At 39.5% G+C, this 14,692-nt stretch overlaps 1 protein-coding gene across 6 annotated transcripts in view; it reads right to left on the reverse strand.

The window, feature by feature from the left end:
• The window catches only part of FNDC3A (fibronectin type III domain containing 3A), a 127,115-nt gene that overhangs the window by 73,954 nt on the left and 38,469 nt on the right, over nt 1-14,692 (reverse strand). For 5 of the 6 annotated variants that reach the window (XM_037375914.1, XM_037375910.1, XM_037375912.1 and 2 more), the window contains exon 3: nt 9,390-9,465. The exons of the other annotated variant lie outside the window; for it this stretch is intronic. In XM_037375914.1, coding sequence (XP_037231811.1) covers nt 9,390-9,465 — 76 coding nt within the window. The remainder of the gene's footprint in view (nt 1-9,389; nt 9,466-14,692) is intronic. 6 annotated transcript variants of the gene reach the window in all.

The raw sequence follows: 14,692 nt of genomic DNA on the forward strand, positions 1-14,692 counted from the left end.
AGCATCTTGAGTTAATACTTCACAGGCTTGTGGGCTAGACATGACTGACAACAGTCATGGAAACCAAGATTTAGGGGCATTCACTAGCTGCAACTTAGGGCTGTAACTCCGTTCCCAACACGCACCTCCAAGTACTGGTGCCATCCTTGTGAAATGTGAGATGTTAGATGCTCATAGAAATGGATGAGTTCAAAGAGTTCAAATGCCTGAGGACAAAGGCATTCACTGTAGGTAGGACTGTGAAACACCACACTCAAATGAGGTGTTTTCAGGATGCAGCCTTACTTATTTCAGCTTATAATAGCCAGGCTTTAGCTCCAGAACGGAGACATCTCATTTAGGTATCTAAAATTACATGTCTGCATGCAAGTTAGGACTTCAAATTCCCATTACAGCAAGTGGAGATCTAGTCAGTACAGACAGTGGAGCCTGGAGAGCTATTCGGTGCAAACTGATGTCAGCTGAAAAGCACTGTCTGTACTATAGCTAGTGACTAAATCTTCACCAGTTATAATGGCAGCTTAGATCCAAGGCCACATATAGAAACACACATTTAAACACCTAAAATTAGATGTCTTCAGTATGCAGCTGAAGCACTGGTATTTCAAACAAATGCCTCCAGAATCTTCCTGCAGTCAGGCTGGGTTTGCAGTGTGGAGCTTGCAGTGCAGTCCAAAGAGGGAATAGAGGAGGACATTGCAGAAGATACAAGGGAAGATTAAATGATCAGAACATACAGGAAAATGAGGAAAAGGAGAACCTGAGTGAACACTTTGTAATGCAAACAGTAAGTTATGAACTCATTCACATCTCAAAATGTATGAAATAAGTCAAGACAGAATAAAAGTTAGAAAAATATCTAACAGAAGAATGAGAAAAATAACACGGCAAAAATGTTATAGACATGTTTTGTCCACATAAAGATAATAGATCTATCTAACACATTCTAAACAGAAACCAGTAACAGAAAATGAAGTTTTCCCTAAAACGCACTACAACCAACATAACAAAAGGGATCTGAATTAATGCATTTCCCTTTTAATGTTGTTGGGTTGTTGTTGTTTTTTTCAATTTGCTGCTGCAAAGGCAATAAAACAGGTCTAGTTTGCTTTTTAATAAAACTTTTGCCAAGTTGAGTTTATGCTGGGAATAGCATGTTTTAGAAATCTAGTATTTATAATTCTAACAGAGTGGGCACAACAGTAATGCAAGCTGCTCTGGCAGAAAAGCAGCATGATAAAGCAAGCTTTTCCAGCAACAGATTCTTGTATCATTGCTGACTGCCTCTAGGGGCTGGAGGAGATTGGGACCACCAAGATCTAGTCAGTTATCAGACTTAACAGAGGAAAAGTTGTCAGTTCCCAGAGAAGGCTGAGGGAGCTCCGTTATGAAGCTAATTATCATGGCCACTCACAGAGCAGAAAAAAGTTGGACCTAACCAACAGACTTCTGGATTGCTGTTTTATTCCAGTCAGAGGAGTGACCTTGTTTTGCACTACTTTGCAAGTTTTGTTGAGTTACTAAAACAAATTTGAGAGATGGTCCTGAAGAGTGAAGAATGCCTCTGCCCTATTGCAAAAGGAACTACAGAATCAAGTAGACATATCTGTGGCAGCTTTAATCCAGCACAGTACTAGCAGTAGTACTAGAAAAGCTCCGGCAGCAGGGCTTACAGGCAAGTTTTACCTGCCAATAGCACTTGAATTATGGACTAGATTTCTCCTACGTGTCAAAGCCAATACATGAGCATTCTACATGCACTCCAGCAATGGCTTAAATCCATCATTATTTCTTTACCTTATCAGAAAGGTATTTGCCATATCTCCATCCAACTTTTCTGCTAACCTACGTGTAAATGCAGAATGGTAAGTCTGACAAAATTTGCAAGGGCATTCATGCACCCTGTTTATCACTCTAAGCTATAAAAAGAGCAGCTCCTACTTAAAATTATTTTGAAATAAGATAGCTCCAAATCAAGCTGCTACAACCACGCTTCATGGCCACTTCCTCTCATCATCATCCTGTTGCAATCAGAAGAGAATCAAGTCTCCTCTGCAGCCATACTCCTATATAGCTGACCAATACCAATGCTTTTATTTAGTTTGATTGTAACTACCTACAAATACAAAAATCTATAAAACAATTTCTAAAACGTGTATATTGAAGGCCATTTCCAAACAGAAGTGCTTTAAAGTTAAGCTACTCCTAGACTCAGCTCTGAAATTCTACGAGGACAACCTCAACCAAGAGTTAAGTGGCTTGAAGTCACTGTGGCTTGCTGTGACCTCAGCTGACATGCCTTCGCTTTCCTGAATGCCTTTTATGAAGGTCCTCTAAATACTTCCAATGGAGATCCTAAGATCCTAAAATTAATGTGGAGGAGGAGGAGGTTAACTTAAGTATCCATATGCAGCTTCAGCCTTGCATATCATGTTCAGCTTTCTACAGCACTCACACAGAAGGAATGAGCAAGACAAATGAAATGATTTACCATTTAGGGTGGGGGTTGGTTTTTTATTTTAGCTTTTTTTTTTTAAATGAACTGATGTATAAAAACATGTATCTTTGTCTTCAGAAGGCTACAGTGGAGAAAAACTGTAAAGCGTCTTTCAATACCAAAAGGAAAGTAAACTTACACATCATCGTGTAACATTTTAGTACTCAGAAATGAGAAACAGGTAAATGGAAACAAGGATGAAGACCTATTTTCTTCTTAGGCTACGGAAAGAAAATATCATCTTCCCTGGGTGGCTCCAGTAAGCTGTTCTTAATGGGAGCAGGAAAACTAGAACACTAAAAACTTTGTAATACCCATCTGTGTTTACATGTAAGGTTCATTACCCAGGCTCTTAAGCTACCTAAAAGACTAGATGCGCTCAAGAAGAAAATTATTGTTAATAGTGTCTTACTGGTTTTGCTAGTTTGTTCCATTACTACAGACCTCTCTATTTAAATAAATGTTTTTATTCCTAAACTTTGCCCAGTGCTAAGAAGGATAACAAGTTACTTAATAAACAAGATGCAGTATTTCTAGAGGTGATGTGATACCATAAATTGACTTCAAGGGTGACGACTGCAGTGCCAGGTATCCTAGTACATTCTAAAATCACTACAGAATGACAGCACACACTTCCCCCACTTAACATAATGGCTTCAGGATTTGATAATAAGCTGTGGTCTTCTTGTGAAAGAAGCACCTTCTAATGACCTTTGCAACTATCCATCTGCAAAGCTACCCCACGCAGCCTGAAAGAACTCCAAAAGTTCCAGGCATTGTAGGATTCCAGAAAATAACCAAAACTTAAAAGGCTCCCAAAAACAAAAAATGGCGAAGCGCTCCAAAAAGCTCTCCAGGGTGGAGAGCATCCACAAAAGTACCAGAATGAAATGCCCAAAATATCCAAATGTTGAAACGGTTTGAAAAAGCCTGGGGTGGAGAGCTCCCCAAAGGCCCACGGCAGGGACCTTCTGAGGGGCAGAAGTCCCTTCTGAGGGGTTTGCAGCAACTTGTACAGAATTTATGACTGGTCCTTAAACCACCTCCAATATTAACAAATTAGTTTTAAATAAAACTCAACACCGAAGCACTGGATGATACTGAGAACAAAATAAATCTAGGGTGTTTTTTTTCTTGGTTTGGTTGCTCTAACACAATCTGAAAACAACCAAAACCACGTGAGACCTGGCAGCAGATAACAGTAGGTAAGAGACTGAAAGCAGCCCTGCAGAGGACTTGGTGATACTGGTGGATGAAAAAGTAGACACAAGCTGGCAACGAGTGCTTGCAGCCCAAAAAGCCAACTGTATCCTGGGCTGCATCAAAAGAATCGTGGCCAGCAGGTCATAGGAGGTGATTTTGCTCCACTACTCCACTGTGGTGAGACCCCACCTGAGTACTCCGTCCAGCTCTGGGGTCTACAGCACATGAAAGACATGGGCCTGTTGGAGTGAGCCCAGAGGGCCACAAAGATGATCAGAAGGCTGGAGCACCTCTCCTGTGAAGACAGGCTGAGAGAGTTGGGGTTGTTGAGCCTGGAGAAGAGAACGCTCCCAAGGAGACCTTATAGCAGCCTGCCAGTGCCTGAAGGGAGACTACAATGAAAGCTGGAGAGGGGCTTTGTACAAGGGCATGTAGTGACAGGACAAGGGGGAACGGCTTTGAACTAGAAGAGGGTAGATTGAGATCAGATATTAGGAAGAAATTCTTTCCTGTGAGGGTGATGAGACACTGGCACAGGCTGCCCAGAGAAGCTGTGGCTGCCCCATCCCTGGCAGTGCTCAAGGCCAGGCTGGATGGGGCTTTGAGCAACCTAATCTAGTAAAAAACGTCCTTGCCCATGGCAGGGGGGTTGGACTAGATGATCTTCAAAGGTCCCTTCCAACCCAGACCATTTTACAATTTTCTAACAGTTCTATTTACACAATATTCTGGGTAATGGGTAAGTCTGATGTTGCAAAGCTTAAGTTAGTCTTAGAACAAACTAAAGTTTGTGTTTCACAACTGTAGTCTCAGAACTGATGTGATCTTCTCTTCCTCTTGACTTCCTTGAAAACACTTTTCAGAAGTATTTTATTCCTTATTTTAAAGAGGAAAAAATGAGTTTAAGATCGCTCAACTTTTACCCCAGACACTAACCTGATACTTCATGCTATGAAATGAAGTATTTATGACTCATTCTAATTTACATATTTTTTCTTATTTTATTAAAAAAATTGCAATTTTCCTTTGCAGAGACATATAGAACACAGTCTCTCTTATGTCAAGTAACATTTAATAGCCCTTAGCTGTAACTTGGGACTGTTATAAAATGTGCTCAAGATGAGTCATCGTCATTCATTTATTCTGCAATAGGATGAATTCATGAATGAGCGATCTGCAGTAATTCACTTCTACAAAGAGAGCCCATTCATACATTTCAAACCTGGTTTTCTGATTCACTGCAATATAGCTGATTATTTCACTTTAAACAAGAAAATTTTGGCTTAAGGAAAGTTTCCACAGAAGTTGTGAGGATTTCTAGTATTCAAGAACAGTTTCATAGATTTTAAAGTGCTCTTCTGAAAATGAAGATTTTGGTCTAACACATGGATACACAGACAGGTATCTTCCTATCTACCTAGCAAGCACAGTGTCTTTGGAAAGTAAGAGACTGACAAATGGTTTACATTGAAATTGCATCAAGGGGGAGCAGAAGTCATTGCTATCAGACAAACCACTAGGCAACCAAAGAAAATATTTTATGAAAACAGAAAAATGGCCATTGGCATACAGAAGTGCTCACATGAAGCTGTATTTAAGTCAAAATACATACAACCAATTAAGATCCAAGATTGCTAGCTACAAAAATATAAAGCAACCACGCTTCTTATTTTGCAGAAAGATAAATGTAAGATACCAAGAATAAAATACACAAATTATTTTAAGTCATAAAAAATCCACCAAAACAAAGGAATGGGATTCACCAAGAAGGAATGGTCCCTTCACCACCACTGCTCTTTTGCCAGCCTTAAGAGATTTCAAACCCGAAGAGTCTATTCACCCCATCTTAACTGCCATGGAAGAGGCCCACTTACGAAGCCACCTCATAGTTCCAAAACAGTCAAAGCTTTACGTATCATCTGTGAGAGTTATACCAGCAAACAGACAGTAAGTCAGTACAGAGATCTGAGTATAAATACAGCATTTTCTTCAGAAACTTAGTTCACAGAAAAAGCACTGTGTGCTTTTCCATTAATTGGTGCTTTAAGTTTTCATTACTTCATTGATTCAAGGACAGCTCTAAAATAGTCACTTTATTCACACCTCTCCTTTCTCCTGGAGAGGCACTGACTCTCCTTGTTTTCAGGATGAGAGGTTTTTACCTTAAGTACAGAGTATCCAAAGTAAGGATAGTTCTATTTACAAATAAAATAACTGACAAAAGCAGCACAAAGATTGATGGAGCATCTCAATGTTTCCAGCAGACACGGATATGATGCAAGAAAATACAATTAACATTACAGTGAGATTCATAAACACTGCACACTGACTTCAGCAGACAGTACAATCTCAAGGTGAACTGACCAGCAATAAAGCACAAGAGAGATCTAGAATTATCCAAGGAACAGTGACTTACCAAATCACCCAAACTAACATATCTGGGTATCAGTGCTCCTATTGGGTGCATCCAGAAGCAGCTCACTACCTCTCAACTTCCATTCCTCCTTTTTAGTACTATAATTACATAATTTCAATTAAAACATATATCCATGCAAATTGCCTTGCAAGAACCTAAATTTACATTTTATTGTTTTCATCTTTGGTCGATGTATAACATTTTAAATGCTTGCTACCCTTTGTAATCTCAAATGATTTCTCTTTTTCCTTGCGTATCTTTTAGTAAGACTTTACTCCAAAGAAACAATACTTTTATTAGCCATCATTTTGCTAAGTATAAGTTAGAATCCAGACTTTAAAAAGTAGTACTTCAAAATTTTCTGTTCCTTAAAAAAAAATTGTACTATGTTCAACACTGAACTGAAGCCCCTGTATTTTTCTAGAATACTGAACTTCCCACAAAATACAGGATTAACATGAATTAAATAAAGTTCTCAGAACCGGTTCATTCCAGAAAGCAAACATCAGAAACTAAGAGATATTTGTTTGGTGGTCACTTACCATTCTATCACAAATAATTAAGTGTTGTGAATTATAAATGTAAGCTTTGCAAGCCTCATTTTGAAAGGGATAAGAGAATGCTTGTAACAAAGTACTAAGTGCATTTCATGAAAAGTCTTTGCTTGTACTAATGCTTTTCGTCCAGGTGAATTCTGAGTGTGATACAAAACAAAACATTAATTGCAATATATTTGTTGTATGTAATTACATTTTTCTGTGGGCAATATGTGCTTGTGGTTTTGCAAAGCAGTATACACATTTTTAACATGCAATACTACTTCTTTTTAGATAATACATCACAGAAAAAGCTGAATATGTATTTTTTGCAGACACTTAACTCAATCCAGTCAGAGAAGAGTATAAAGATGGGTAAATATTTACAGGAAAAATTGAGATTGGAAAAAAGAAGAAACATTATAATTACTAAATTAATCCCACTGATTGCATCTCCACTGAATTTCAGCCATCTTTACTTTCTTCATGCCTTTTTAAAATAAGCATCTTTCCATGCTTATAAGTTTTTCTCCAAACCATACTCATTATGTATTTCTGCATTTTTAACTTTGATTTGACCTAATAACTGAGCACACACAGTGAAGAAAAGAACACGGAACTGATGTGAGCTTGCTTTCTTTCGAGTTAATGCAATAGCCTCCTGTGGCTGTAACCCATTTTGCAGACTGGTCATCCATTTTGTAGTCAAGTCAAGGTCAAACACTATGTTTGAGAAGTGGCAGGGCAAAAAAGGACCACTGGTACCAAATCACTCGCTACAGTGTACACTATCTGATACTGCTCACTTTAAAGAAATACCTACACAGAAAACATGAAAGGTGACATGCCTCATTAGTTGCAATACATATAATTAAAAAGGTACAGCATCAATTACTAAGGGGATTTTTTCTTTAAGACAGACAGACCCAAGAAACCAAAAGGTAGAAATATCTGTTGGCATAGCACTCATAAAATACAGAAATGTCTCAGGAGGGGCAAGAATACACCAGAAAAACAACATTCATGTGCAACTCAGATTCTGTACTAAGGTTAGTGAACATACAGATATAAAAACCCTCTATGACCCCTGTTTTAGTACCAACTATAGGTCAATATTTTCATCTCCTGGAAAGGGGAAGGACCAGAATGTCTGTAGGACAGGAGGTTTGCAAAAAGCTGTGGAACTAATTTGGGATGTAGGTTCTTAGATTGCCAGTGCCACTTTTCAGGAAAGTTGTAAAGACCATACCTCAAATTACATCTAGTGACTCCCAGGAACAATTGTCTGGTAACTGCTCACACTCACTTTCATATTTAAAGCATGAAGAAAACAGCAGCTGAATCAAATCGCAATAGCAAGCTGGCTATTCAGGAAGCAAGAAGGACCAAACAAGGATAAAACCTGTACCATGAAAGGTTAGAACTGTATCTATAAAGGTAAGATCTCCATATTTTTTCAGTTCATCACACACTTCCTGCTTTGAAGATGATCATGCAATGGAAGTGTCAATTCACACACAGCCCACCCCTCCCCTAAGCCCACCTGATAAATCAAAAATTGAAACAAAAAATGCAATGCATGTCACTCTGCTTGCTATTTTGTACAATAAAAGTAAAATATAACTTATCTGTTCTTGAACTTGAATTGCAGGACAAAAATCACTGTGTTTCCCTCAGATATTGCCAAGTAATTATTACACAACATGTTTCAAATAAACCCTACAGAACTGTGAGCTGCTGATCCATTTGTGGTTCAAAGGAAGCAACAATACTATGCAATCAGCACAAAGTTTTGAAAAATGGTGCTAACTGACTTTAAGAACTGTCAACATAAACTTAATTACGGTCCAAGGTCTCCTTTCCATCAGTTAAAAGGACCTGCCCACAACACTGGAAACCAGACTCTCTTCTCACACTGGAGAGAGGGGGGAAAGGAGCTGGAAAATACTTACTTCGACTTCCCAGAACAGTGTCTGTTAAATATCTCATCTGGGCCAACATCCAGAAAGAAAAGAAGGTAGGATTCATTGGCCCAGAAAACAACAAGCAAAAAAGTGACCCTATAGCTGAATCTGCGGATATTCCCTTATAACACAATAAAGTGGTATTCTAAGCAGCAGCCAACAGCTGCTGCTCATTTCTTGCAGCTGTAGATAGGCTTAACTGCTAGCTGTTTTCATTCAGAATAGAAAACAACATCCAAACTGATCATTGCATACAGGGATGCTACGCTTAGACGACATATTTATATTTTGAAGGTACCCTTGCTAGAACTCAGAAAGGACAGAATTTGGCCCCTAGAGATAATGAAAAACTAGTAGTGGGATAACAGACAGCTACTGTTGGGACAGGCAAACAGTGTCCACACGACAGTAGAGAATAAAAAAAATAAACTCAAACCAAGGTAACAACCATAGCTTTTAATCTGAGGTCTGTATAATAAATGAGGTTAGTCAAAAGTTGCTACTACAGTGCTTCCCTATTTGCCTCGCAAGCTGAAAATGTGTTGTGCCCCCCCCTCCCCGTGCTTCCCCTCCCCCAAGAAATTTAATTTCATCTAATATAAGAAATAGTACTTTGTTTTTTGGTAGTGAAATCTAAATCCAATGATCCTTAGCACATAATCTTTTAGGTCTTTAAAATCATTTCTGTCAGTCTTACTTTCAGCAACACAAATTGCCTTTTATTAATCCTGATGCAGACTCAGGAAATATTAAAATAAATTTATCAGCTTTACCTGTAATGCACTGAAACTGTCCATCTTCTCTTCTTATTGTAAATGCTTCCCCTGGATTAACTTGCACAAGAATAACCTTAAAAATAAAAGAGTGTTTACAACCATTACACATGAGTATGTTACAAAAGTCTGGTACGTGAGAAAAAGAGAAGTTTTACTGGGAAAAAACAACTTTCTTTTTTTTCTGGTTAGTAAATACCTTATTTTTCACTTCACACTGTTTGCTGCCGTCATCCCACAGAGAAAAAGAGATAAGAGCAAGAACAAGTACAGATATTTTTAAACAAGCATTTTTCAAAGAACCAAGGAAAGAACAACAGAGTAAAACAGTACCTATACAAATTTTATTTTCTCAACTGCTTAGTATAATTAAAAAACTATTTGTACAGCTTAAATGATTTCAACAAATTACATTAACTTCGGCATTAATCAAACCATTATATAAAGTTTCAGGAGGAAGCCTAGAATTCCCAGTGTTTGAATTTTCATCATAACCACTTGACAAATAGTTTTCATCATAAGGGAAATATGGCATTCATTTCCTTCTTGACATGATCCAAGCACGTTTTTACATCCATTAATGATAAAACATTATTAGAAGTCATGAGAAAGTAAGCACACCAGATGCACAGCATGAAACAGTATGTATGTATAGTTTTATTTGTGGAAAACTGTTTAGCCTAATTTTGTAAACCCAAGCAATACAGAATTGATAGCAAAGCACACTTATCAGCCAAAATAAACAGAAGCAAAGCTACCATTTTAGACTTCCGTATTCTCATTTGAAACCTGACTTTCTGTAAGAGAAGTTTGTAAACATGAAGAACCTAGCTAAAGTTATGAAGAAAGGAAAAAATAGACAGAAGAGCAGATGCATTTCATAATTGCCTTTCTGGACACATCTTTCTTCCATCTCCCTTGCATGTGTCTAAATACGCTGTATGTCCTCCTCCTAGTGTGAATCAGACACAAATCTTTATATACACAACTCTTCAACATTATGGCCAAAAATTTACTCTGTTAAATTGCTGAAAGAAAATAACATTTGTCTTGCTTACAAAAAAAATAACACAAACAACAAAAAACCAACCAAACCCCAAAACACCACCAAAACAAAACACCACAAACCAGAAAAAAAATGAGTGTTACTGGTTTTAGGAACACCAGAGAGAAAGAAAAGGGTGAGGAAGAGGCAGAAATCATATTAATTCATCCCCCTCTGGTAGAGCAACTTTCTAAATTAATGAAAAGATAGCAAGTTCTACCCTAACATATCTGCAACTTCAATGAAATATGATAGATACTCACTTTTTCAAACTTGGCTCATGTGATTCAATATTGATTTAGGTCATTTTTCAGCACGGGCTTTAAAAATACTGTTACTGGAGGAAGATGCCTCCAGAAGCTTTAGGTTCTTTGAGAAAAAACAATGAACTATATCATTATTTACATTTTATCATGCCAATACATTTTCCAGATCTCCTAAAGTGTGTCTGAACATAAAATTCAGTAAGAGTTAGCATTCACAATAAAATCTAAACTTAGAAACAAGAGGATTCTAGACATGAACTTCAAATAAGACTTACAGGTCTTCAGAAAATATTGTATTGTCAGAGTTTATTCCAAAGTGTTTCAGAAAGTGACAAAGGAGAGAAATATGAGAGGATGACTTCTTACACTTTCTTTTTCAGACTCCCCAAGCAGGCATAACATTTAGAACATGTATTTCATTGATTTACTTTCTCCACTCTACTACAACTGAAAGTTTCAGCTTCCAATTTAGACTGGAATAAAAATACCTAAAAGTTGTTCTCATGTACTCCTGAAAAACTTTCTGTCTCTTACGCGTGGGTTGGATAACCACATTTGCCCAAGCATTTTGGCTGATTTAGTATGCCTTAACGCCTCGGAGGAGCCATTCTGGCTACGGCTGACATGTCAATCTGTATGATTTTCAGCTCAGTATATTCTGTCTCCACTGTATGAACTATAAGAAGCAGAAAAGCTGCAAACCCCTCAAGTTTTAGGGCAACAGCTGGTATAACTCCCTGGATTCCTGCTTTTAAAGTAACAGGGAATGGGGTTGACTGGTATTCCTGCTTTGTTCCCATTTTTTCCTATGTGAGTGCCTGAGGTTGCTAACCTGGGTAATAATGTTGCCTAGGGAACGCGCCTGTTTTCTTCCTCCAGACCTCTGCTGCATGACATCCGAACTGGAGACTCCAGCTAGCAGAGCGGATCTGAGCAGGGGAACTGGCCTAACTGCAGCATGTGGGCCCTCTGCTTCCCAGTTTTCTTTTATCGCAGTTTCTCCCGTGTAAGAATCATTGTTCACTGCACAGTTTGAAGGTGAAGGCTCAGCACACAGCGAGAAGGGGCACTGTTCAGCAGCAGCCATGCTGCGAGGCAACAGGCCTCCTGATGGAATCCAGCACCACTCCGACACACAGGATTTCATCAGATTTTCACATCTCTGAGGACATCTGACTTCCACTCAAAAGGGTGGGGAGACTCATGGACTTAATGCAGTTTAATTAGACGCTCAGTTCCCAGGAACAGGAAATAGAGCCTTTTTGTCAATGGACTATTAGTCTGCTTGAAGTCTGATTGCATTTATTTCACTGGCTCCCACTTTCAGCCTTGCTTTTATGTTGTGCACTCACATTTGTATTTTACAATTGTTCCAAGATAGGCTGCATTTGTTGCCAAGTGTGCCAAAAGAGAATCTGAATCAGGGCTGAAGTAATTTCAGAAGTTTCAAGAACTGCTGGCTTCAAAAGTCTTTGTGTTGGGGTAACCTGTGTCAGTGTGACCAGCAATAGTTGCTGGACCAGCCTTATCACTGCTGAACCCCGCAGGAAGCAACTGCTGCTTTGAGAAGGACTTTTTTGACACCACCTCCGTACATACAATGTGAAATAAGAAAAATGAAACCTGTGCATGCGAAGAGAGAGACTTAGGTCTTTCTACTATGAAGAGGTATTACCAAAGAGAGACAATCACTTGCAGAGATTCCATCTTATCTAATAAGTCTGTTGCACATAATCAAAGATGCAAGAAAATTTCTCTAAAGGAAAAAGTAACACAGATCTTTCACAGCATCGTGTGTCAGGCCACTAAAATCTACAGGTTGCTTAGTATTTATAGCTCTTTCATTGCATTCTAGGTGGCTTTGTGCAGGCTTGCACATCTCATTGTCCAGCGTGCTGCTTCATGAACCCTGACATCAGCACTTAGGAAAACCAAGGCCCTCATCTTTCACACTGAGTATTTCAGGCCTTCATCTCCTCCTTCTGGGTGAAACTTTCATGTTGGCTCAAAATAAGTGAAAAGTTTTGGAAAAATCTTATGGTTCAGCCTCTCCTCCCATGCCTCAACTTTTTTTGCATTGCTTCACTCACAGCACCTAAAGCTCTGCTATCCAAGGGCTAACACACATTATTCTATACAGCTTTCCATTGCCTGCTCCTCTAAGATAACTATGATAATCTGAAAAAAGTTGTGATGTATCAGTCTCAGTGGAAGGTATCTTCAACAAAGCCACTTTTCAGGTGTCATTTCTGTTTCTAAGTCATAGGATGGTTTGGGTTGGAAGGGACCTTAAAGATCACCTAGTTGCAACTCTCCCTGCCATGGGCAGGGACATCATCTACTAAACCAGGATGCTCAAAGCCCCATCCAGCCTGGCCTTGAGCACTGCCAGGGATGGGGCAGCCACAGCTTCTCTGGGCAGCCTGTGCCAGTGTCTCACCACCCTCACAGGAAAGAATATCTTTTTAATATTTAATCTCAATCTACCTTCTTCTAGTTCAAAGCCGTTCCCCCTTGCCCTATCGCTACATGCCCTTGTACAAAGCCCCTCCCCAGCTTTCCTGTAGGCCCCCTTCAGGCACTGGCAGGCTGCTATAAGGTCTCCTTGGGAGCCTTCTCTTCTCCAGGCTCAACAACCCCAACTCTCTCAGCCTGTCTTCACAGGAGAGGTGCTCCAGACCTCTGACCATTTTTGTGGCCCTCCTCTGGCCTTGCTACAAGAGGTGCATGTCTTTCATGTGCTGTGGACCCCAGAGCTGAATGCAGCACTCAAGGTACGGTTTCATGGGAGTGAAATACAGGTCACTACAAAATCCTTGACCTGCTGGGCACGCTTCTTTTGATGTGGCCTAGGATACAGTTGGCTTTCTGGGCTGCAAGCACCAGGCCATGTTGATCTTTTCATCCATCAACACTCTTCCCAGCCTGTATTTATGCTTGGGATTGCCCTGACTCATGTGCAGGACCCTCGGACTTGGCCTTGTTGAACTTCATGAGGTTCACGTGGGCCCACCTCTCAGGGATGTCAAGGTCTCTCTGGATGGCATCATTTCCCTCCAGCATGCTGACAACACCACACGGTTTGACATTGTCGGCAAACTTGCTGAGGGCGCAGTCAATCCCACTGTCTGTGTCACCAACAGTGATGTTAAACAGCACTGGTCCCAATACCAACTCCTGAGGAATGCCACTAGTCACTGGTCTCCATTTGGACATTATGCTGCTGACCACAACTCTTTGAGCATGACCATCCAGCCAATTCCTTACCCACCAAGTAGTCCACCCATCAAATCCATGTCTCTCCAGTCTAGAGACAAGGATATCATGCAGGACAGTGTCAAATGCTTTGCCCAAGTCCAGGTAGGTGACGTCAGTTGCTCTTCCCTTATCCACCAACACTGTAACCCCATTGCAGAAGGCCACCATAGCTGTCAGGCACAACTTGCCCTAGTGAAGCCATGTTGGCTGTCACCAATCACCTTAGTGTCACATTTAAAATACCAATTAAGGACTGCACAAGCTTAACAAAATATGTGAATTTTAAGACACCAAGCCCTTAATACAAGTCCCAGAATCATATAAGTGCCTTTAAAGCATAACCAACTATAACAGAACTTAATAAAATTTGGAAGTGTAGTTTCTCAATGCTAACACAACTTTGACTCAATGTATTTTTCTCTCAAGTTCAAAACGTTACGGCATTGCTATTAAGAAATCAAAGTATTAGGTCTACAACTAGTTTTGTGTCATTTCCACTAGGGCTATAAATTGTTTCCTTTAAACGGTTATTTAATGATGATCCACATGACCTCCATATAGTTCCTTATGAAAAACAGTACACAATCTCTTTTCAGAGATTAGCTTACAAGTTGAAAATAGAAGAGTGCAGCTATACGTTTATGCTAAAAACAGTTCTTGCATAAATAAAACAAAATGACCAGCCCAGTGGCTGAAGTATGAAACACCTGAAACATCAGCTGCCAAAGACTGTC

Source organism: Falco rusticolus, chromosome 2 (assembly GCF_015220075.1).
Source record: "Falco rusticolus isolate bFalRus1 chromosome 2, bFalRus1.pri, whole genome shotgun sequence".
Classification (NCBI taxonomy): Eukaryota; Metazoa; Chordata; class Aves; order Falconiformes; family Falconidae; genus Falco; species Falco rusticolus.